At 43.8% G+C, this 25,270-nt stretch overlaps 1 protein-coding gene across 1 annotated transcript in view; it reads left to right on the top strand.

Moving 5' to 3' along the window:
• The window catches only part of numa1 (nuclear mitotic apparatus protein 1), a 37,550-nt gene extending 13,980 nt beyond the window's left edge, over nucleotides 1-23,570 (top strand). The window contains exons 11-24 of the mRNA XM_048264683.1: nucleotides 1,121-1,238; nucleotides 4,611-4,739; nucleotides 4,819-4,944; nucleotides 5,074-7,577; nucleotides 8,061-8,712; nucleotides 9,765-9,865; nucleotides 10,377-10,569; nucleotides 12,999-13,182; nucleotides 16,679-16,815; nucleotides 19,255-19,428; nucleotides 19,538-19,633; nucleotides 19,856-20,032; nucleotides 22,596-22,622; nucleotides 23,457-23,570. Coding sequence (XP_048120640.1) covers nucleotides 1,121-1,238; nucleotides 4,611-4,739; nucleotides 4,819-4,944; nucleotides 5,074-7,577; nucleotides 8,061-8,712; nucleotides 9,765-9,865; nucleotides 10,377-10,569; nucleotides 12,999-13,182; nucleotides 16,679-16,815; nucleotides 19,255-19,428; nucleotides 19,538-19,633; nucleotides 19,856-20,032; nucleotides 22,596-22,607 — 4,603 coding nt within the window. The 3' untranslated portion in view covers nucleotides 22,608-22,622; nucleotides 23,457-23,570. The remainder of the gene's footprint in view (nucleotides 1-1,120; nucleotides 1,239-4,610; nucleotides 4,740-4,818; nucleotides 4,945-5,073; nucleotides 7,578-8,060; nucleotides 8,713-9,764; nucleotides 9,866-10,376; nucleotides 10,570-12,998; nucleotides 13,183-16,678; nucleotides 16,816-19,254; nucleotides 19,429-19,537; nucleotides 19,634-19,855; nucleotides 20,033-22,595; nucleotides 22,623-23,456) is intronic.
• Nucleotides 23,571-25,270: the final 1,700 nt, after the last annotated feature.

The following is a 25,270-nucleotide window of genomic DNA, read 5'->3' as shown; positions in this document are numbered from 1 at the left end:
TTGTTTACCTTGATCAGAGGTTGGTGCTGATGCCTATGCTGTCGGCACATCAACAGCTAGACCGAGAATTCGTCGCTAGAAATCAAAATTCCACTGGAGCTCCAAGCGGTTTGTACACGCAGATTTAAGTTACAACACTGTTTAGCAGCTACTGCTCTTCGACTCACAAAAAAATGTCATTTTTGGTACATAGCCTAGCTAATTTAAATACACTGATGAATGCTTGCGTTTAGCCGACAGTAGCAGATCTAAAGTCCTCAGGGAGACAACCTAAACGCTGATTTTATTAAGAGGATATGCATGCGACTTCGAAAGCAGTTAGGGCATAATTGTTTATGATTCCTGAAACCCCATTCAATGGGCATAGGGATTTTTCTTACGAACCGGAACATGCAAAATGAACGATACAAAATCCACGGTGCATGCCTATCACACTCTTGATGAGTGACTCAGTTACGCTTGTTTAAGTAGACTAATTGTTTAAAACTATTTTTGTTGTTGATGGCAACATGTCTAGGCCATCATAGTCTACATTTGCTTGTCATCTAGGCCCTATCAAACCCTTACAGGTAAAAAAAACTGCATTGTGTGACAAAACTGCAGGTTTTTTCAATATTGTTGTGCCCAAAATAGCCTATTGCATTGTGCAGTACAATTTAGGCCTGTGTTGTCAGTCAGGGTCAACTTTTGGTCTTTTGTTATTTGCACAGCTTTATCAGAGCAAATGTAGCCTATGCCTATTGTAGGCCTATGTTATTGTTTACACTTTTTTGCACAGCTCTGTTAGAGCAGTCTGAAATTAATATAATTAAAACTGGCCGTGTTGTCATAATTGTTGTGTTAAGTGAAAATATGAAGCACTTCGCTCTTTCTGTTTGAAATATCAATATCGTACCGATATTGTATATCGCCAATCAGCCCCAAAATATCGGGATATCAGTTTTGGTCCAAATCGCCCAGCCCTATGTGTGTGGGTGGGGTGTGTGTGGGGTGTGTGTGTGTGTGGGGTGGGTGGGGTGATTGAGTGAGTGGGGTGGGTGGGGTGAGTAGGAGGCCCAGCACAAGAACGCACTGTGTGGAGCTACAGAATAAGAGGTGTGTGTGTGTGTCCTCTATCCAGGCTGCTTCAGCGTCTGCATGAAGTCCTCCGACAGAGTCAGGATCTCAAGACTGATAACCTTCAAAAGGAGAAGCGAGTGGACCACCTCTGTGATGAGAATGGACTGCTCTCCACACAGGTGTGTGTGTGTGTCTGTGTGTGTGTGTGATGAGAATGGACTGCTCTTAACACAGGTGTGTGTGTATGATAAGAATGGACTGCTCTCAACACAGGTGTGTGGGTGGGTGTGTGTGTGTGTCTGTGTGATACGAATGGACTGCTCTCAACACAGGTGTGTGTGCGCCTGTGTGTGTGTGATATGAATGGACTGCTCTCAACGCCTGTGTCTGTGTGTGTGATACGAATGGAGTGCTCTCAACACAAGTGTGTGTGTGCCTGTGTGTGTGTGTGTGATACGAATGGACTGCTCTCAACACAGGTGTGTGTCTGTTTATGGAATAGAAATGTAATCAACTTTTCAATAATGGAATAGAAATGTAATCAACTTTTCAATAATGGAATAGAGAAATGTACAACTTCTCAATAATGGAATGGCTTTTAAAAAATGGAACGGGTGAACAGACAGATTCTTCTTCCAGTCTAAGAAGAATCCAGCTGCAGTATCAAACTAAAATGTTTCCCAGTGAGGGACATTCACACACTAGGCTACTAAATGCACTGTGTTATGGAACAGCCATCTTCTTCTCACATCCAATATCCAACTAAAAATACAAAAACAATTTTCTTGATACATTTGAACATGGAAAAATGGAAGTATTGCACAAACACAGGGCAGGAGATATGCCATATGTATGAAAACAGTGCACGTAAATAGATAGATAGACAGTGGTGTAGTGGGGGGGACGCTTTAATGACATCATTGCAAAAACTGGCACCTCCACATACGGTGCGTAAGGCCAAGGCCAAATTGTTACCAGCTTTCGTGAACATGAAACCAAATTTTAAAAAAAATTAAATGACTTGGATTAGCTTCAAAATGTAATGTCTTCACCCAAACTACACTTTTCCACCAAAGTCTATGAATATCATCTGTAGCTTCAGTTTGTAGTAGGATAAACAGACGAACCATAATGTAGAGTAGCCTATATAATCTAGCGTAGTCTAATCTTGACGCATAACATGCCGCGGCTTCATTCATTACCACATGTAAACCATGACAATAATAGCGCAATTCAAAGTCAAAGTCAGCTTTATTGTCAATTTCTTCACATGTTCCAGACATACAAAGAGATCGAAATTACGTTTCTCACTATCCCACGGTGAAGACAAGACATATTTTACCAATTTAAGTCCACAGACAAACATCATCAAGTAAACAAAAAAGTAAGTAAATAAGAGGGCACATATAATAATGAAAAAATAAGAGCAGCAAAATTTGGTTGAAATTGTGCATACAGTCAATAAAATACTAGTGCAAAGTCAGGCCAATAAAAGGCTTGGGTAGTTCTGTTTGACCTAAGTAAGAAAGAAAGTGGCATAGTGGTGCAAGTTATGTAAGAGCAGCAGAAGTGTTGTGTTTTCAGGACAACAACAACAAGTTGTAAAGTGTACAAGTGTGCAAGTGGAGTAGTGCAGGCGCCATTGTGGGTCCAATGTCCACGGCGTTATGTAGCTGAGGGTGGAGGGGGAGAGGAGGAGAGAGTTCAGCATCCCTACAGCTTGGTGTATGAAGCTGTTGGTGAGTCTGAAAAGGGCTGAGCCAGGTTTTCTGTACCTCTTCACACGCATTCAACACGCTGTGTGGGCAGCGTAGCTCAGTTTCAACACGCTGTGTGGGCAGCGTAGCTCAGTTTCAACACGCTGTGTGGGCAGCGTAGCTCAGTTTCAACACGCTGTGTTGAAATAACAAAGAACATTGGGCAGGCAAGTGCCAGTCATTTGAAAAGTTTTTGTTTGGATGAACGTAGCTGCACCAATCCTAGTTTTTTCCTAAAGTTGTTCAGGTTCACCGTTGGGTCATTACTTCTGGTTAAATAGCCTATCACTTATATTGGAGCTCCCTCGATAAAAATCACTCGTATTACTCACACATGCTTATCGTGTCATTTTGACCACTGGTTTAGCCTACCTGCTTTCTGCAAAACACAAACGAAAGAATTGCAAGGAAGTGAGCCATGAAGATGCTATTCGGATACAGGCAGCTGTAGCCTATAATCTATGGTTTTCTAGCTACTTTCTAGCTACTTTCGGGTAACGCGGAACGACGAGCTGCATCGTTTTTAACGTCTCATGCTACAGCATGACGGTCATTCTTGTAACGAATTTTATGGGAAAGAGGCCTAATTGGAGACAAGGAGAGACGCCGGTGCAGCTCAAATGCCTTCTTAATTTTATTTATTCTTTACTAAAAGGTGCAAAACATTATTAACTTTGACTAACGTTTCGATGTAGTCACATCTTCATCAGAGTCGCGGAGAACCCTCCTTTGTCGCCTAATTGGAGACATTTGTGTGATGCGTTATCACTGGTAACAACACTTGTTATATTACTAAATGCTTATTAAAATGCTCAAAACAATGCTCCAAGAAGTGGGGGGGCGGTGCTCCCCCGCGTCCCCCCACTACACCCCTGCAGATAGATACTTACTTACTTTATTGATCCCTAAGGGGAAATTCAAGACTGTCTGTTTTGCGGTGAAAAACTTCTGCATGTTAAAAGCAGGTGTAATCCAAATTCAGGTGAAATGCGTCAATTGGAAAAACATTTAGAGATGGCTGAATCCGTATTCAGAGCATCAGTTTTCTTCATTGTAGGCTACTATGTCAAAAGCAAGTTTTTGCTGTTCTGTTGTATTTTCACTTTCACAACATCCACTTCCCAATCTGCTAGACGAGGCTATTAAGTCATAGCCTCTGTCTACGTGCAGTAATTAGTTTGAGTATGTCGCTGCTTCCACAACATCCACTTCCCAATCTGCTAGACGAGGCTATTAAGTCATAGCCTCCGCTTCACGCAGGTAGTAATTAGTTTGAGTATGTCGCTGCTTCCACAACATCCACTTCCCAATCTGCTAGACGAGGCTATTAAGTCATAGCCTCAGTCTACGTGCAGTAATTAGTTTGAGTATGTCGCTGCTTCCACAACATCCACTTCCCAATCTGCTAGACGAGGCTATTAAGTCATAGCCTCCGTCTACGTGCAGTAATTAGTTTGAGTATGTCGCTGCTTCCACAACATCCACTTTCCAATCTGCTAGACGAGGCTATTAAGTCATAGCCTCAGTCTACGTGCAGTAATTAGTTTTAGTATGTCGCTGCTTGTTGACATCTTATTATTCTGTATGATCGCTGAACTTCGATTCTTTTTAATGTCACAATCTGTTAACTCCATTCAACTGCGCTTGTGATTCAGCTGTGGCCACGCAATTGATGATCGATGCAAGAAATGTGTTCAGGCAACTGAGGATTTGTTTCAGAGAATGGAGTAAAGCCTTGGGTTGAGGGAATCCACTGCTTTTCTCTGATTGGCCAGTTCATCTACTCCTACTCAGGTGCGTGAGCTGGCTGGGCAGCTGGCGTCGCTAAGGCAACAGATGATGCTCCTACAGGAGGAGGAGCTTCAGAGTGGCAGCAGAAAGCAGGAACTGCAGAAGGAGCTAAGCCAAGCGCTGCAGCACAAGGTGCCTTTTCCTTCTCCCAGTACACTGCTGTGTGTGTGTGTGTGTGTGTGTTGGGCTGATGGTTTTTGTGTGTCTCCAGGAGTGTCTGAGTGAGCAGCTGGAGATTGAGCGGGGGAAGGTGTGTGTGTTGGAGGAGGAGCTGACAGAGGTGCGCTTTCGGCCCTGTCACCATGGAGACGGGGAGGTCATGGGACCCATAATGGAGGTACAGTACACGGCAATGCATTGTACTAAATGTGTTCATTCTGTGGCGTGTGTGTATACACGTGTGTGTGTGTGTATGCGTGCGCATTTATTTTTCTCCAACATGTCAACTGATGTGGTTTTGTTCTAGTGGGAACGTTTGCAGCAGGAAGTGACCAAACTCCAGGTTCAGCTTCACGAAGCTGCCACTGAGAAAGAGGCGGACATGCTTGCTTTGGACACTGAGCGTTCTGAGAAGATGGCGCTATTACAGGAAGTTGCTTATCACCAACAGGAAGTAACCAAACTGCAGACTCGGCTTCGGGAAGCTGCCACTGACAAGGACGCGGATATGATTACCTTGGAGACTGAGCGTTCTGAGAAGATGGTGCTGCAACAGGAAGTAACCAAGCTCCAGGCTCAGCTTCAGGAAGTGGAAACTGAGAGGGGAGCTCATATCGTAGCCTTGGAAACAGAGCTTGCTCAGAAGAATTTATTGCAGGAAGAAGTCATGCAGTACCAACAGGAAGTGACCAAACTGCAGACTCAGCTTCAGGAAGCTGCCACTGACAAGGAGGCGGATATGGTTGCCTTGGAGAATGAGCGTTCTGAGAAGATGGTGCTACAACAGGAAGTGACCAAGCTCCAGGCTCAGCTTCAGGAAGTGGAAACTGAGAGGGGAGCTCATATGGTTGCCTTGGAAAAAGAGCTTGCTCAGAAGAATTTATTGCAGGAAGAAGTCATGCAGTACCAACAGGAAGTGACCACACTACAGACTCAGCTTCAGGAAGCTACTGCTGAAAACAAAGCTCATATGGTTGCCATGGAAGCAGAACATGCTCAGAAGGCCTTACTGGAGCAGGAAGTGACCAAACTGCAGACTCAGCTTCAGGATGCTGCCACTGACAAGGAGGCGGATATGGTTGCTTTGGAAAGTGAGCGTTCTGAGAAGATGGTGCTACAACAGGAAGTGACCAAGCTCCAGGCTCAGCTTCAGGAAGTGGAAACTGAGAGTGGAGGTCATATGGTAGCCTTGGAAACGGAGCTTGCTCAGAAGAATTTATTGCAGGAAGAAGTCATGCAGTACCAACAGGAAGTGACCACACTACAGACTCGGCTTCAGGAAGCTGCTGCTGAAAACAACGCTCATATGGTTGCCGTGGAAGCAGGACATGCACAGAAGGCCTTGCTGGAGCTGGAAGTGACCAAACTGCAGACTCGGCTTCAGGAAGCAGCCACTGAGAAGGAGGCGGATACAGTTGCCTTGGACAATGAGCGTTCTGAGAAGATTTCACTGAAGCAGGAAGTGACCAAACTCCAAACTGAGCTTCAGGAAGTGGACACTGAGAGGGGAGCTCATATGGTAGCCTTGGAGACGGAGCGTGCTCAGAAGACTGCTCTGCAGCAGAACGTTCTGCATTACCAACAGGAAGTGACCACACTGCAAGCTCAGCTTCAGGAAGTCGCCACCAAGGGGGGTGCTGATCTGGCAGTCTTGGAGATGGAGCGAGCACAGAGGATTACTTTGCAACAGGAAGTTACTAATCACCAACAGGAAGTAATCAAACTCCAGGCTCAGCTTCAGGAAGCTGCCACTGCGAAGGAGGTCGATAAAGTTGCCTTGGATGCCGAGCGTTCTCAGAAGATGGCGCTACAACAGGAAGTTACTAATCACCAACAGGAAGTAACCAAACTCCAGGCTCAGCTTCAGGAAGCTGTTGCTGAAAACAAAACTTATATGGTTGCTGTGGAAGCAGGACATGCTCAGAAGACCTTGCTGGAGCAGGAAGTGACCCAACTGCAGAATCAGCTTCAGGAAGCTGTCACTGAGAAGGAGGCAGATAAGGTTGCCTTGGAGACCCAGCGTTCTCAGATGGTGGCGCTTCAACAGGAAGTAATTAATCACCAACAGCAAGTGACCAAACTCCAGACTCAGCTTCAGGAAGCTGACACTGAGAAGGAGGCAGATATGGTTACCTTGGAGACTGAGCGTTCTGAGAAAATTGTGCTACAACAGGAAGTTACTAATCACCAACAGGAAGTAGCAAAACTGCAGGTTCAGCTTCAGGAGGTCGCCACCAAGGGGGGTGCTGATCTGGCAGTCTTGGAGATGGAGCGAGCACAGAGGATTACTCTGCAGCAAGAAATTACTAATCACCAACAGGAAGTGACCAAACTCCAGGCTCAGCTTCAGGAAGCTGCTGTTGAAAACAAAGCTTATATGGTTGCCATGGAAGCAGGACATGCTCAGAAGACCTTGCTGGAGAAGGAAGTGACCAAACTGCAGACGCAGCTTCAGGAAGCAGTCACTGAGAAGGAGGCAGATATGGTTACCTTGGAGACCCAGCGTTCTCAGATGGTGGCGCTTCAACAGGAAGTAATTAATCACCAACAGCAAGTGACCAAACTCCAGACTCAGCTTCAGGAAGCTGACACTGAGAAGGAGGCAGATATGGTTACCTTGGAGACTGAGCGTTCTGAGAAAATTGTGCTACAACAGGAAGTTACTAATCACCAACAGGAAGTAGCAAAACTGCAGGTTCAGCTTCAGGAGGTCGCCACCAAGGGGGGTGCTGATCTGGCAGTCTTGGAGATGGAGCGAGCACAGAGGATTACTCTGCAGCAAGAAATTACTAATCACCAACAGGAAGTGACCAAACTCCAGGCTCAGCTTCAGGAAGCTGCTGTTGAAAACAAAGCTTATATGGTTGCCATGGAAGCAGGACATGCTCAGAAGACCTTGCTGGAGAAGGAAGTGACCAAACTGCAGACGCAGCTTCAGGAAGCAGTCACTGAGAAGGAGGCAGATATGGTTACCTTGGAGACCCAGCGTTCTCAGATGGTGGCGCTTCAACAGGAAGTAATTAATCACCAACAGCAAGTGACCAAACTCCAGACTCAGCTTCAGGAAGCTGACACTGAGAAGGAGGCAGATATGGTTACCTTGGAGACTGAGCGTTCTGAGAAAATTGTGCTACAACAGGAAGTTACTAATCACCAACAGGGAAGTAGCAAAACTGCAGGTTCAGCTTCAGGAGGTCGCCACCAAGGGGGTGCTGATCTGGCAGTCTTGGAGATGGAGCGAGCACAGAGGATTACTCTGCAGCAAGAAATTACTAATCACCAACAGGAAGTGACCAAACTCCAAGCTCAGCTTCAGGAAGCGGTCACTGAGAAGGAGGCAGATAAGGTTGCCTTGGAGACCATGCGTTACCAGATGGCGGCGCTTCAACAGGAAGTTACTAATCACCAACAGGAAGTGACCAAACTCCAGACTCAGCTTCAGGAAGTTGCCACCAAGAGGGAAGCAGACATGAAGACTTTGGAGATGGAACTTTCTAGGAATACTTCACTAGCGCAAGAAGTCACTAAACTGCGGTCTCAGTTTCAGACAGCTGTGTCTGAGAGAAAAGCAGACCTTGTTTCCTTGCAGACAGAGGTTGCTCAAAAGGTGGTACTACAACAGGAAGTGATGAAACGTGAAGAAGAGGTGACCAGGCTGCTTTTGCAGCTTCAGGAAGCTGCCAGGGAGAAGCAAGCAGACCTTGTTTCCCTGGAAACGGAGTGTGCCCAGAGGGTGGCGCTGCAGCAGGAGCTGTCTGTGCTGCAGGTGCGGCTGCATGAGTGGGAGGAGTCTAAGAAGAGGGCGGAGATTAAGGTGCAGGCCCTGCGCCGGGAGCTGGAGACAGTGCAGACGCTCAACAGCACACTGCAGAGGGAGAACAGCGCCACCCAGAGGCTCGCCGACACACTGCAGAAACAGCTGGAGATGAAGGAGTACGACAGCAAGGTCAGTAGCACTCACACACACGCACTCATGCACACATGCCAATAGGCCTTAAACAGTTCTCACTTACAAACCTTATACAGGAGACATGATGATAAACAAACACACACACGCCTTGTAAATGTTTCAAATGTGAGGTGCGGAGTGTAAACCTGTCCCTGCCCTGCTTCTCTTCTCACACACACACACACACACACACACTAGGCTCTCAGAGCCCGCAGTAATTACCACCCCCACTCTTTAAATACCCCTTACCACCCCCCCCCCAGAACAGACACACACACCCCCTATAGCCTATAGGACATACCCCCTAATGGGCAGCCGTGGCCTACTGGTTAACACTTTGGACTTGTAAACGGAGGTTTGCTGGTTCGAACCCCGACCAGTAGGCACGGCTGAAGTGCCCTTGAGCGAGGTAAAGGGGTATTTAAATAAATACTCCCTAACCACCCTTGATCTCTCTAAATCTCCTCTTACTACCCTCCCACTCTATAAAATACCTCTTTATCTCAATCATACTCATTAAATACCTCCTACCACCCTCACTCATTAAATACCCCCATGCCACCCTCACTCTATAAATACCCCCATGCCACCCTCACTCTTTAAATACCCCCTTACCATCCCCACACTTTATAAGTATGGTTCTAAGGCCAGATTCGTAGACCGGTTTCGTCATAGTGGCGCTACTAGTGCTGTCCCATTTCGTGGGCTCCTTCGAATTCGGCCGACAAACCCATCCTTCTTTTCCCCCGAAACGGAGGGTGAATCGCGTGTAAGCTTATGCTTCGCCGCCTACCTGGTCCCAAGATTCGATGTGTTTATGACGTTTCATTCAAGACGAGACACAGACACATTTAAATATTTAATAAATGTTTAAATAACATTAGGTAGCACGAATGCTCCGAAGCATCCGCCCTGAAGTGAGACACAGCTTATGTGTGTTTTAATGTGTGTGTGTGTTTAATGTTTGTGTTTAATGTGTGTGTAATGTGTGTGTGTGTATGTGTGTGTGTAATGTGTGTGTATGTGTGTGTGTGTGTGTGAACAAACAGAAGGCGGTTGAGAAGAGGAAGCATGCGGGAGAGAAGAGGAGAGTGGAGCATGACCTCAGCTCCGACAGCCTGAGCCTGGATGATTCTCTCAACTCCACCAGGTATGACACACACACACCCTCTCTTACTAACACACACACATTAAACACATATCAAACACGCATACACAGACACCAGGGGGTGGTAGCCAGAACCAAAACACAGGAAGACCAACACCAGGCGTGGTAGTGTGTGCGCGTGGGTAGCGGGTAGCAAGCCTCCCCTGACTGCATGGCCGCCCACTCCTAACAGGTCGCACCTGCACACAATTAGTTACAAAACACAGACCTAGGGAAACAGCACCACACCAGAGTAATGGAGGGGCGTAACTGTGTGTGTGTGTGTGTGTGTGTGTGTGTGTGTGTGTGCGCCTGTGTGCCTCAGTACGCCGGTGGTGATGACCTGTGTGTGTGTAGCTCAATACGCCGGTGGTGATGACCTGTGTGTGTGTGTGTGTGTGTGTAGCTCAGTACGCCGGTGGTGATGACCTGTGTGTGTGTGTGTACCTCAGTACGCGATGGTGATGACCTGTGTGTGTGTGTGTGTGTGTGTGTGTGTGTGTGTGTGTGTCAGTACGCCGGTGGCGAGGAGCTCTAGGCGGCTGGCCATGAAACAGGGCTCGGTGGAGACGCTCTACTTCACCCCTATGGGGACGCAGCCCACCACACGGTTACCAGGCGACCGCATCACCGACTCCGCCCACAAGCTCACCAGCTCCGCACAGCGCAGACGCACCACCCAGACCATCAACATCACCATGAAAAGGGTAGGTACACACACACACACACACACACACACCCCCAGACCATCAACATCACCATGAAAAGGGTAGGTACACACACACACACACACACACACACACACACACACACACACACACACACACACACCCAGACCATCAACATCACCATGAAAAGGGTAGGTACGCACACGCACACACACACACACACACACCCAGACCATCAACATCACCATTAAAAGGGTAGGTACGCACGCACGCACGCAGGCATTAAGACAAAAGGCAAAATATGTTTTTTTTATTCCTCCCTTTAGTCAATTACAGCATGGTGTCTTAACTTTTTCACAGCACTGTATAAACTATATAGACTCCTCTTTCATGCCATTACACTGTTGAGTGCCGTGTCGAATCACTTTAATGCCGTGACGGCCCATGACGCTGGCATTATTCTCACGGTTTTAAGCTAATTTAGTAGCGTTGTTGTACATGGTGCATAAGAATATTTGGATGAAATGAATTATGTTTCCCATGTCATTTGGTAAAATAAATGGTCAAAAATTTGAAGAAAATCTATCTTGGATTATAGCAGATAAGTGTCTTGTATCATATCTATAATTTTGGTGAGCTCTACAGGAATTACAAACTATCTCAGATGTAAATGCTTGCGTATCCTATTACTCAAATTCAATTAAACCCACCAATAGGCTAGCTAGACCTTAGTTTCACAGCCTAGGTATTTTAGCAACACAGGGCTTGAAAGTATTGCCTGTATCACAAACAAAAACGAAACAATGCGTGGAATTCATCTGGGAATAGGCTACTGAAGGTAGGGCGAAGCTACCTGCGCTGGCGTGTTTAACTTGGTTCCTTGGTTAACATAATGTAGGCTACGCTTTTTTTGCACAAAATTGCGTCTGCTAATAAACTTAAACATAAACACAAACAAGCGTGATCTCCTGTGGAATCCCTGACAAGGCCTTCAACATTAGCCTACTATTATTTGTTGACATGAAACCTGAACGAACGGCAGCTGCTCCTGAAGTTCACTTGCGTCTATTTTTTTTTTTTTAATTAGGCAACTTTTTTTGCAGTGGCGCTTGAATTCCAGGAGCGGCGCTGCGCCGCTGATGAATACATTGTAGGGGAAGCGCTGCATCAGATGTCATCATTTAAAGGGTTATTTTTCAAACTTTTCTTCCGGTGGCCCCGGACCCCCCTAGTATTTGCCCCAAATATATTTCCCTTAAGGCCCTTTTCCAGTGCCACCCTCGCATAGGATTTGCCTCATGAATTTGATTTACTGCTTATGACAGTTTTGTTTTGCCTATTAGATATACCACAAAATAGTGCATCTTATATTGGAAACTAGGGAATAATACTAATACAGCAGCAGCCTACAGAGGGGATATAGATACTAATACAGCATCAGCCTACAGAGGGGGGGATATAGATACTAATACAGCATCAGCCTACAGAGGGATATAGATACTAATACAGCATCAGCCTACAGAGGGATATAGATACTAATACAGCATCAGCCTACAGAGGGGGATATAGATACTAATACAGCATCAGCCTACAGAGGGGGGGATATAGATACTAATACAGCATCAGCCTACAGAGGGGATATAGATACTAATACAGCATCAGCCTACAGAGGGGATATAGATACTAATACAGCATCAGCCTACAGAGGGGGGGATATAGATACTAATACAGCATCAGCCTACAGAGGGGATATAGATACTAATACAGCATCAGCCTACAGAGGGGGATATAGATACTAATACAGCATCAGCCTACGGGGGGGGTGGGGGTGGTATAGATACTAATACAGCATCAGTAAGCAGTAGCTACAGAACCTTCTATTATATATCTATTATATATAATATTCTCATAAACGGTTTGAACAGAACTTGAACTGCCAGTTTGGTTTGTTAGGCCAGTTTGGTTGGTTAGGTCAGTTCTGTTTAATTAACTATCATCACACATGAAGTTGAGATTAGTTTGAATAATGACGTGAAACCTCTGAACTCTCACACACGTGTATATATACATACATGCATGCATGCATACATGCATGCATGCATGCATGCATACATACATACATGCAACATAACCACCACAGTGCTAACCAGTTGGCAGCCGTGGCCCACTGGTTAGCACTCTGGACTTGTAACCGGAGGGTTGCCGGTTCGAGCCCCGACCAGTGGGCTGCGGCTGAAGTGCCCTTGAGCAAGGCACCTAACCCCTCACTGCTCCCCTGAGCCGCCCGTTGAAGCAGGCAGCTCACTGCCGGGATTAGTGTGTGCTTCACCTCACTGTGTGTTCACTGTGTGCTGTTTGTGTTTCATTAATTCACCGATTGGGTTAAATGCAGAGACCAAATTTCCCTCATGGGATCAAAAAAGTATATATACTTATACAAAATTGACGTGTGTGTGCGTGTGTGTTAGAATGAGAAGCCCAGTCTGCAGGCGGCTCAGTCCCACCCCAACCTGTCTTCCTGTCCTGTTGCCACGGAGCTCCCCACACAGCCTGGCAACCCTGCCACCACAGCAACCGCTGCTGCCAGCGACAACCTTCTCAACCTCCCCGGATATCGCCGCAGTAGCATCTTCAACGCTGCTCCCGCACGAGGTCAGTTCTGGGAACACACACACAAACACACAGAGAGACAGAAAAACACATACAGAAACAAACACACACACACACAGAAAGAGAAGCACTCGCATACACTAACAGAAACACACACACACACACACACACTCACATACACACACAAACACAATGACTGACACACTCACACGGGACACACACCCAGAGGTGGGACCAAGTCACTGTTTGGCAAGTCACAAGTAAGTCCCAAGTCTTAGCAGTCAAGGTCAAGTCCAAGTCAAGTCCCAAGTAAATACAGAGAAGGGCAAGTCGAGTCCAAGTCCAAGTCACATCAAAGCCAAGTCGAGTCCAAGTCCAAGTCCCAATCTTTTTCAAGTCCTGAACAAGTCATCAGGTACTCTTCACTTAATAATGCCATTATTAGACTATCGATCATCATTTTAACACATCAATCTAATCTACAGTATTTTTTTTATAAATACAGATTAAAATAGGTTCAATGGTTCTGTCTTGAAAGCTTTTACGATATATGCATGCGCATACCTGTGAAATATACGCATGAGCATACCTGAGTAATCTGTACGAAACAGATAGCTATAAAACACTCCAGGGCTCTACAGTGCGCCCATTTCACTTGCACATGCGAGTAAAAATGATGCCGTGCGAGTGCAAAAAAATATTTAGGCGCACTGGTGCGAATGACTTCTAACCATGTCAATGTTTGTCTACAAAATACACCGCAACATCGAGAAACAGTACTGGTGCAAACCATAGAATCACGTCGCGAATGCAGCATAAAACTACACCTCCCATCAACGTTAGCAGTTTCGCGTTGGGACTCGATAGTAGTAGTCGCTTCTATGAAATCCATGAGCGCGCAGAAAAAGCGGAAAGACTAGCCAGCCAAGATGAAAAGATTGAAGAAATTAGTTCTTCTATCCACCGAATTCATCGGATATAGGAGGAACAGGATGAGATTCTGAGAATGCAGTGAGAGAAGGAAAGGTAACCTAACATGCCTTTTAGCCCAGTTGACGTATTGGCTGCAATATGCAAAATATAGCTGTAGCGAACAGGCACAAAAGTAGCTTCCCGTAATACTCCCATTTTATTCAAAGGTAGAACGCTACTGACAACTCCAGGCTTCCATGCATGCTTGTTTGTTTACACCGAATACAAGCTTAAGTGCAAAACGAAAGTAGGCCTAACGTTTGGCTACTGCCCCAATCAATGCAGATATTTCAAATAAAACATAAAAGTATAAAATATATATACTTGATTAGACTATGTTGGGTTTTGTGGAAGAGAAAATGGACTGTTTTAGTAGTAGTATTAGGCAGTATGCATTCATATAGGTCACCATAGGCATATTTGGATTAGCTACAGGTGGATTCACAAATAAATAAATTAGCCTATATTTGGCAGGATACTTGATATACAGGCTAAATGCAAATATGGCAATGTATTATATTATTTTACATTAACAAAATGTAGGAAAATAGAACAGACTGGAAATAAAGTAGGCACTGATCTTTAAAATCCTGTTTCCTGTAGCCTAAATGTTGTCTGTCATTCTTAATATTCGCAATTGGTGCACTGGCATGTTTAACTGTTAGCTGCCGTGTAATGTTAGATTATGTGTAAGTTAAGTACAGAACTGACTGCTCCCAAATTTTTGTCTGTGCTCCTAAATTTTTTAACTTGGGCGCACAAGTGCTCCTGGAAAAAAATGTTAGTGTAGAGCCCTGCACTCAGCACAGCAGCAAATATATATTGTTTTTCCAAATTGCAGCGTCCACTGTAAGAATGAGTAATAATTTGACTGATGGCATTTCACTGTGCTAGGCCACAGATTTGCCAGCTAAATTAGTAAATTGCTGCAGTTAAATATTTTACGTTTTTGTTAGGGCTGTGAAACGATTAAAAAAACTAATTAATCTCGTATTTTGAAATGAATTCATCTAGATTAATTGCGGTTAAAAAGTAAATTTTCTCCCTAAAGACTAAGCTTCTTATATGGCCTATTAAATACAGCATAAATCACAAAATTACTGAGTAACAAGGTAAAACACAAAGGTAAAAGAAAAACACTTCTATATTATTTAAATGATAATAATGACACAGTAATTTTGTTTTAAAGTATTCATTTCTTAAATACTACACATGTGATGCTGTTTAACTCGTTTGTAAATGGTGCACTGTCACTTTAAGCCCATTGTGTGCCACTGTCCACACGTTCTCCTAATGATCTTTTTTACCAGCTCCATTCAAATATAGCTATGGCCAGAGCTAGTCCACAAACTCTAACATTGTTTGTGCCACATGGATAGCACAATATTAACAATGATAAGCATGATATTAAGTTGACACAAAAAGCATGTAATGACATGATGCTTGCTAGACATTTTCTGTTTGCAATTAAAAGTGAATTATGAGCCTGCAGCCAGTAGCCACCTAGCTGAGTGGAATGCGTTTTAATCGGCATTTCATGTGCTTCATGTAAACGAATTATTGAATACTTCAAGACTCACCAGTTCCATTACACAAAGGCAAAGACAACTCTTCATATTCTTGTCCATTTTCCAAATCACAGTGAGCGCAGCTTTTGTCAAAGTGCCCTGGCTCTCACAGTTTATAACAGTAGCCTAGTGAGAACCAGATAAATCTGCAATTTCCTTTAATCTCGTCTTTGTTTCCTTCATGATTTCATTTTATACGTTTCTTATATTTAAAAGGAGATATCAATCATCATCAACAATGTCCCTTCCGTGCGCGCGCTGAAACGCATTCTCAATTAAATGGAGTAGGCTAGCATAACGCTGAAGTTGGATCTTAATGGAGAGGACCGAAAAGGATCATCTTTATGTAACATGCTGTTGGTTTGACATTGTAAACGTTGTCTAACAAGAATGCAAATCGGTTTGCAGTAAAGCTATAATATTTATTTAATATTGGTCCTTCCTCTGTCTCTTGGTGCCCTACACACAGTGCGTGATGCGTGGTGGTAACAGAAGCACTGACTGATCATCACTGTGCTCTGCCTGTTTGTGTCCACTATGTGTTTTGTTTTTTTCGTCGCGGAAGTAAAAAGTATCTCTGGGGTGACTGGTCCACGATCAGGAAATGTATTTTTTGACTCGAGACATGTCAAGTCATTACAAGTCAAAGAGGCAAAGTCCGAAGTTAAGTCTCGAAAGTGAATAGTATTCAAGTCCAAGTCGAGTCGCAAGTCATGCCTAATTTTATCAAGTCGAGTCTGAAGTCATTAAAATCACGACTCGAGTCTGACTCGAGTCCAAGTCAATGTGACTCGAGTCCACATGTCTGCACACACCCATGCACTTATGTACCGTCACACACAAATATTCATGTACACTCACACACACTCATGCAATCAGGAGAGAAAACACTACAACACGTACTGTATCTGCACTAAAGTTCTCCATTGTGTGTGCGTGCGTGTGTGTGTGTGTGCGTGCCTGTGTGTGTGTGTGTGTGTGTGTGTGTGTGTGTGCAGCCTCCAGTGCCTTCTGTGTGGGGATGGAGAATGAGCCTGACCAGGCTGGTGAGGACTGGCTACGCATCGCTGAGCTCCAGAGACGCAATAAGAACTGCCCCCAGCACCTCAAGAGCAGCTACACACTAGAGACCATGGTAAGAACTGCCCCCAGCACCTACACACTAGAGACCATGAGAACTGCCCCCAGCACCTCAAGAGCAGCTACACACTAGAGACCATGGTAAGAACTGCCCCCAGCACCTCAAGAGCAGCTACACACTAGAGACCATGGTAAGACCATGAGAACTGCCCCCAGCACCTCAAGAGCAGCTACACACTAGAGACCATGGTAAGAACTGCCCCCAGCACCTCAAGAGCAGCTACACACTAGAGACCATGGTAAGAACTGCCCCTAAATGTAGTAGACCCATCTAATGTTATTTGGGAATTGCAAGAAAATGAATGAAAACAATTCCTTGCTTCGACCACACAAGTGTATGTGTCGTTTATTAAACCGATCAAAGCAGAACAACTCTGAATCAAAAATGTAAAGAAAATTTAAACCAGACAACTCTGAATCAAAAATTGCGCTGTCCATCAACAAAAACAACATGGAGTTAAAACGTAATATTATTTATAACTATATAAATATTTAAAGTGGCGGTTACTCAAGTGTATTTGAAATAAGGAATTGATTAGGAATGATAAAAAGTATATAAATATATAATAGATATTTAAATTAAATGACTGGACAGGCTTTGACCTGGCATGCCCTCTTAATAATCTATTAGCAGTGAGGTCACTTTTGAAGATGTTTTGGGGGACTTGGTGACCCCAAGATGATACCTTTTTCTGTAACTCTCCAACAGTTGTTCTTAGGCAAAAAAATCCCATATCTTACCATCCTCCATAATGTGCATGGGGGCAAGATAACCATGGGACTTTGTCCAAGCATGTTTGTCACATTACATGTAAATATAGGCATTTTCAACAAAGTACCTATTTTTCATAGACATTCTCTGACTTACAAATGTCAAAACACTTTCTTTTTCTTGACATTTAGTGTATTCTCTTGTCTTTCCGATGTTGAAAAATGACTAGAGAATTTAGCCTCTGTGTGACTTTATTTTCATACCATAGTGAAAAAGAAAGTCATGAACTTCTTCTGAAAGTTCAGACTCTCTGATTAACTTAAAAGGGTGTTTCAGGATTTTGGACATAGGACCTCATTTCCAAGTTAGCAAGTGTGATATTTATCAGTGGATACAGTTACATTGATTGTCTGGCGCAGGGCTCTACAGTGCGCCCATTTCACTCGCACATGCGAGTAAAAATGATGGCGTCTGAAAGTGCAAAAATATTTTTAGGCGACTGGTGCTAATGACTTCTAACCATGTCAATGTTTGTCTACAAAATACACCGCAACATCGAGAAACATGTGCAAACCATAGAATCACGTCATGAATGCAGCATAAAAACTACACCTCCCATCAACGCGTTAGCAGTTTCGCGTTGTGACTCGCTAGTAGTCGCTTCTATCAAATCCAAGAGTGCAGAAAAGCGGAAAGTTAGACTAGCCAGCCAAGATGCAAAGATTGAAGAAATTAGTTCTTCTATCCACGAATTCATCGGATATAGGAGGAACAGGATGAGATTCTGAGAATGCAGTGAGAGAAGGAAAGGTAACCTAACATGCCTTTTAGCCCAGTTGACGTATTGGCTGCAATATGCAAAATATAGCTGTAGCGGACAGGCACAAAAGTAGCTTCCCGTAATACTCCCATTTTATTCAAAGGTAGAACACTACTGACAACTCCTGGCTTCCACTCATGCTTGTTTGTTTACACCGAATACAAGCTTAAGTGCAAAACGAAAGTAGGCCTAACGTTTGCCTACTGCCCCCATCAATGCAGATATAAAAAAAAGGATAAAAAAAATATAAATCCTTGATGGCCTATGTTGGGTTTTGTGGAAAATGGACTGTTTTAGTAGTAGTATTAGGCAGTATGCAGTCAGATAGGACACCATGGGCATATTTGGATTAGCTACAGATGGATTCACAAATAAATAAATTAGCCTACATTTGGCAGGATACTTGATATACAGGCTAAATGCAAATATGGCAATGTAATATATTATTTTACATTAACAAAATGTAGGAAAATAGAACAGACTGAAAATAAAGTAGGCACTGATCTTTAAAATCCTGTTTCCTGTAGCCTAAATGTTGTCAGTCATTCTTAATATTTGCAATTGGTGCACTGGCATGTTTAACTGTTAGCTGCAGTGTAATGTTAGATTATGTGTAAGTAATGTACAGAAGTGACTGTGCGCCCAAATTTTTGTCTGTGCTCCTAAATTTTTTAACTTGGGCGCACAAGTGCTCCTGGAAAAAAATGTTAGTGTAGAGCCCTGGTCTTATTTGCCTCGGGTGTACTTTGGAGTGGGTAAGACTGTTTTTTTTAGTGGCAGGCTAACACATACTGATGACTTGCGCTAGCCTAAGTGTATAAGTGTGTGTATAAATCTATTTAAGTCTCTCTGTGTGTGTGTGTGTGTAAGTGTATATAAGTCTTTGTGTGTGTGTATTCCAGCAGGTTTTGGGGGCCCCGTGTGAGGAGGACGAGATGCGTTTCGGGGACCCCTCGGAGACCCTGCGGAGAGCGTCCACTCTCCCTGGACAGCTGCAGGCCTCGCTGGCCTCCCATAGGCTCTCAACGGTGCCCGCCAAACGCCCTGCCACCAATCAGGGCCCAGCCACACCCGAGGTACTGCCCACCACCACTGGCCTCTCACTGTGCCGTGTGTGTGTGTTCCCACCACCACTTGCCCCTCACTGGCCGTGTGTGTGTGTGCTAACGCTCCTCTCTGTAACAGGTGAAGAGGCAGGCCACCTGTTTCTCACGCCCTCTGACTCCAAAGAACAGGAACACTACACACCTGGCCAATCAGAACAGCCCGCTAAAGTCTCCGGTGAGCTTAGTTCTCCTCTACCACATCACCTAGAACATCTCAATTAGAACACCTCAAACAGAACTCCTAGCTTAGAACACCTCACTCAGAAATCCACACTTAGAACTCCTCACTTAGAACCCTCTCTCCCACACCACTCAGAACTCATGGTACTTATACTTATGATTTATCTGCGGGTATGTTTATGGTCTGTCATGCCTGTGTGTGCGTGTGTGTGTGCAGGCTGAGCGTAGGCAGTCCATGATGTTCTGCATCGGTAACACGCCCCAGAAGAACGGTCTGATCCTGCGCAGCCTCAGGAAGCTCCGCAACAGCGCCCGCAAGAGCCCCGCCTCCCGCTCCGCCGCTGCTGGCCCCGCCCCCCGCCGCTCGCCGCGCAACAGGAACTCCTCCAAGAAGGTGAGTCTGGCGCCCCCTTCAGGCTCCAGGAGACGTGACCAGCCGCCGCAGCTCACTTCTTTTTCACCTTCAAAACATGTTCCAAAGTAGAATAACTGTGTTCATGTTGTTGCTATGACTCGTTATATTCAGCTAAATAGCTATTACCGAGCTCCCTGACTAATTGATTGTGTACATGAAATGGGTGCCTTTACTACTATGTAGTTTTCCCAATTTTCATGAAAGTAAACTTCTTTTCAATTTATCCACAGCATTAAAGACATGATCACCCTCTGAAAAGAAATATTTGCCCACCTCAGGCATACGTTATTTTTTATTACAGTGAAATATATGGGGCATGTGACTGGGTGCTTTAATCATGATAAAATGACTAGTTCTCCACGTGGTCAAGACTTAAAATACACACCTTCAACAATTTGCTCCTTTCGTTTCATAAACAGACTACAACTAGAAGTCACGTAACTTTACCCTTTGATGTTACTCACCGAAGCATGGTTTGTTTAATAGCCTGGTTAGTAGGGATGTCACGATTTCGATTAAGTCGAAATCGATCGAAATTACATCTCAATCTCAAACTTAGAGCTCAAAGATAGAATCAACGATGTAGCCACACCCCCAATGTCACGTCCAGCATGCATGCCAAAACACACACACACGTGTTGAACTACGGTGTCAACACTCCTTTAACTTTAAGTTACAAAATATACATCAACCGACCGAAATCCATCCCCTCTTGCTACTCTGAAATCACCAGTCTGGAAGTATTTTGTTCATTCACGTCAATTAACACTAACTTACTCAACTTATTCAGCAAGTGAATAGATGATTTAGTTACAGTCCACAATTACTTTAAGGCATAAAATGCACATTGATAAGTACCTTGGGTCTCTTCGGAATGTGCTGTAACAGTCAAATTATCATTCTGTGTTTCATTTCTCTATGTTCATGTTTATGTTTAATGTTTGTTCTGTTTACAACTTTGGTTGCAACGATTTCAAAATAAAAAATGGTTTCAAAATAAAAGCCCTCCGAAACTTAATAGGAAAAGGCCAAAAAAACAAACATGGAATGCATTAATATTAGTAATATTTAAAAATCGAATCGTGACTTTAAAATCGAAAATTAAATCGAATTGAGGATTTGGAGAATTGTAACACCCCTACTGATTAGCATTGACACTTACTGCCAGCTCTTACTGGCATCGATAGACTTAAATGTTAAACTTAAGTCTTAAATTCAAAATGCCGTTGCCCGGAAAACAAGTGAAAAATTTACTCCAGGTAGTGTCTCTATAAACTGTTTTCTAAATAAACTTTCAGCACACTTACTGTACATTGTTGCCAATGCCTTGTTTTAAATGTTAAGAACATAATTACACTGTCCATGAAGTATTAAGTTAAAGCGATTTATGTGTAGTATATGAGATGTCCCGATGCTAGCGCTAATAACGTTATGGAAGAATCGGTAAAAACTGACTAAGTTCGGAATGCTTCTTGTCTGGATAGGGTCACCCTCGCCTATGACTAGCTTATGGTCTTACTTAACATATTTAAAACCCATTTAATACCGGATATGATATTTTACATAATATATTTTACATTTGCACACTGGTAATTCCTTGGAATTTAATTTCTAGTTAGTTTTAGGCTTTAGAAACACACACTTTGGCTCTAGTTTTTTCCTTATGCATACCATCACATGTTGTGGAAACAATTGGTTTCATAGAATGACCCACATGTGGTTGCTTTGATATGTTATAATATAATTCATAATATTATTTAGCTAAATAGCTAGCGCTCTGATTTAATTAAGGCAGGCAGCTAAGCACCGACCCATTGTTGAAAAAAACCTGACATCAAAAGATTTTATTATTTTTTTTTTAAAATTTATTTGGATGCCTTGTGTTTTTAGCCTCACGTTTTTTGTTTCTGCTTTTGCCGTGCTCATATAAACGTGAGGTGTTGCACCAGTCAGTTGCTCATATAAACATGAGGTGTGTTGCTGCAGTCAGTTGCTCATATAAACGTGAGGTGTTGCACCAGTCAGTTGCTCATATAAACATGAGGTGTGTTGCTGCAGTCAGTTGCTCATATAAACGTGAGGTGTTGCACCAGTCAGTTGCTCATGTAAACGTGAGGTGTTGCACCAGTCAGTTGCTCATATAAACGTGAGGTGTTGCACCAGTCAGTTGCTCATATAAACGTGAGGTGTTGCACCAGTCAGTTGCTCATATAAACGTGAGGTGTTGCTGCAGTCAGTTGCTCATATAAACATGAGGTGTGTTGCTGCAGTCAGTTGCTCATATAAACATGAGGTGTGTTGCACCAGTCAGTTGCTCATATAAACATGAGGTGTGTTGCTGCAGTCAGTTGCTCATGTAAACGTGAGGTGTGTTGCAGCAGTCAGTTGCTCTTGTAAACGTGAGGTGATGAGGTGAATTTGAGCGTCTGGAGGTGAAAGTGTGTCTGGGATCGCCCACGTAGAGGTCAGGTGTGTGTGTGTGTGTGGATGTGTGTGTCAAAGACATGTGTGTTGTTAAGTTTTATATTTCACCTTTTTGTAGGAGGACCAGTGAAAAAAAAAAAAAAAGGTTTCAACTTAATTTCTTTATTTCTCAGGTCAACACTTATTCTCACTCACACTTTCTTCCCCACACTTACTTGCAGACACCTTTCCACACACACATACTCCCTCACACACACACACTAGGAACGTCTCGATGAAACTCTTCCCTCTACATCTGGGGAGCAGCATGAATGTAGAGCACACAGTTTGGTGACTTGAGGTGTTTAGAAACAGTAAGATTTAGACCTCTGAGATTGGATTGGGACATCTCTACACTGCATGCAAACACACACACACACAGGCAGCCGTGGCCGACTGGTTAGCGTTTCGGACTTGTAACCGGAGGGTTGCCGGTTCGAACCCTGACTAGTAGGCACGGCTGAAGTGCGCTTTAGCAAGGCACCTAACCCCTCACTGCTCCCCGAGCGCCAGTAGGCACGGCTGAAGTGCCCTTGAGCAAGGCACCTAACCCCTCACTGCTCCCCGAGCGCCGCTGTTGATGCAGGCAGCTCACTGCGCCGGGATTAGTGTGTGCTTCACCTCACTGTGTGTTCACTGTGTGCTGAGTGTGTTTCACTAATTCACAGATTGGGATAAATGCAGAGACCAAATTTCCCTCACGGGATCAAAAGAGTATATATACTTATACACACGCAAACGCGCACAAAACACACACACACACACACACACACACACACACTCTTTCACGGAAACTCTGTACCCTCACTCCCTTTCTATCACACACTCATGGTGTCTGTATTTCACAGGTTGTGTCTTGTTACACACACACACACACAGTGATGTTTAAATGGTGTTGAACACTAATCCGCTAATCTATCTTCTCTCTCTCTTTTTGTAGATCATGCTTTAAGAAGACAGATTTTACTTTTTGTATGTAATTGTATTCTATTTTAATGTAATTATGTAATTCATTTGGCTTTATTTCAATTCAATAAAGATCATTTATAAATAAGTGTGTATACATTTAATTATGTTCCTTTAATAAAGATCATTTGTAAAGAAGTCTGTGTGTGTGGGGTGCATGTGCGCATCTAATGTATTTTAAAATAATATGTGTAATAATATGCGCAAAGGGGGTCTGATCAGATTTACACCATGTCCTGACAAGATGCCATGTGAGCAGACATTAGTGATGAAATCCTGACCGGATGTGATGCAAACAAACATTAGTGATGAAATCCTGACCGGATGTGATGCAAACAAACATTAGTGATGAGTCGGCTATTTAGAATAAGAAATAATAATATTACGGCACAGTTAACACTTTCTGTCGCTCGTGTTACTCTGCTATTTAGAATGAGAAATAATAATATTACGGCACATTTAACACGTGTTACTCGGCTATTTAAAATAAGAAATAATAATATTACAGCACATTTAACGCTTTCAGTGACTCATAGTCACTCACTCGGATCCTATTAGCACATGGTCTTAGAACAGGCGCCTCGGATCCTATTAGCACATGGTGTTAGAACAGGCGCCTCGGATCCTATTAGAACATGGTGCCTCGGATTTGGCCCCTGGGGTCCGTGGCAGCCATTTTTAGAAATGGCCGACAAATATGGGTTTTGTTAGTCAAGTGATGTTACTTTATTTATATAGCACATTTAAAACAACAGCTGAAGTTGTCAAAGTGCTTTATTTATAGCACATTTAAAACACAGCTGAAGTTGTCAAAGTGCTTCACAGGTAACAGTTTGACTTGAGCTGTAGTTCTCAGATAATAAAATCTACCCTTCACCACCAAATAGTAGTATTTAGCTAGTTAGCTGACACTTTTGTCCAAAGCGACTGACCCTGAGGTTCCGAATTCAAGTCTAGTTCTAGCCTAGAAATCTATACGCACCCTAGTGGCAGCAAATGAAATTTGCAGCCAGGGTAGTCTAGCAACTCCGTTGGCTTGCGATCTGGAAAAATTAAACTTCAATCAGGCCAATCACATCGTTTATGGAGTCAGTAGGCGGGCTGCGTGAATTCCCAGCTACTTGAAAACAAAGAAGATGCTGCTGCTGGCGAACAGCGCGACACAAGTTAAGGTTTTTTTTTTTTTCAAGTTGGCAAAAGTTTGACCAACTAGCTCCGCTGGTGGGAAAACGCATGGGACTCATGAGTTGTAGCGTTATCCTATTGCGTGCAGAGGGAATTTGAAAGACAACCACCCCCCCCACCCCTCGGATTGAGCACTGCGAAGGGTGAGTTCCCAGACCCTACATCTTGATGTGGATCAGGCTAGTCTAGTAAAGGGCTGAACAGGAAAATCATAAGGCTATGTATCTTGAAATTCCAGTTTGTGAAAAACTTGATGTGCTTAAATAGCTTCAACCTCAAGTATGAAGTTCATAAGGAAACAGAATTGTTATTTAGACATGGTGGACTTCTCCCTACTGTGGAATGCAGAAAGGGATGCTACAAGGAAGGGAATTCAAACACACCCAACACCTTACCATCTAGTGATGCCGTTGTGGTTCGGCCCTGAGGATGACGCATACAGACAGCAGGACTGGTTACCTGTGCTTTCATAGGTAAACTTGCTTGTGTTTACCGGCGTATGTTTTCACACCAGTATACGTATACTCTTTTGATCCTGTGACGGAAATTTGCTTTCTGCATTTATCCCAATCCATAAATTAGTGAAACACACTCAGCACACAG

This window comes from Alosa alosa, chromosome 15 (assembly GCF_017589495.1).
Source record: "Alosa alosa isolate M-15738 ecotype Scorff River chromosome 15, AALO_Geno_1.1, whole genome shotgun sequence".
Lineage (NCBI taxonomy): Eukaryota > Metazoa > Chordata > Actinopteri > Clupeiformes > Clupeidae > Alosa > Alosa alosa.
Note: the sequence above shows the minus strand (reverse complement) of the source record. Positions and strands in the feature narration are given on the sequence as shown.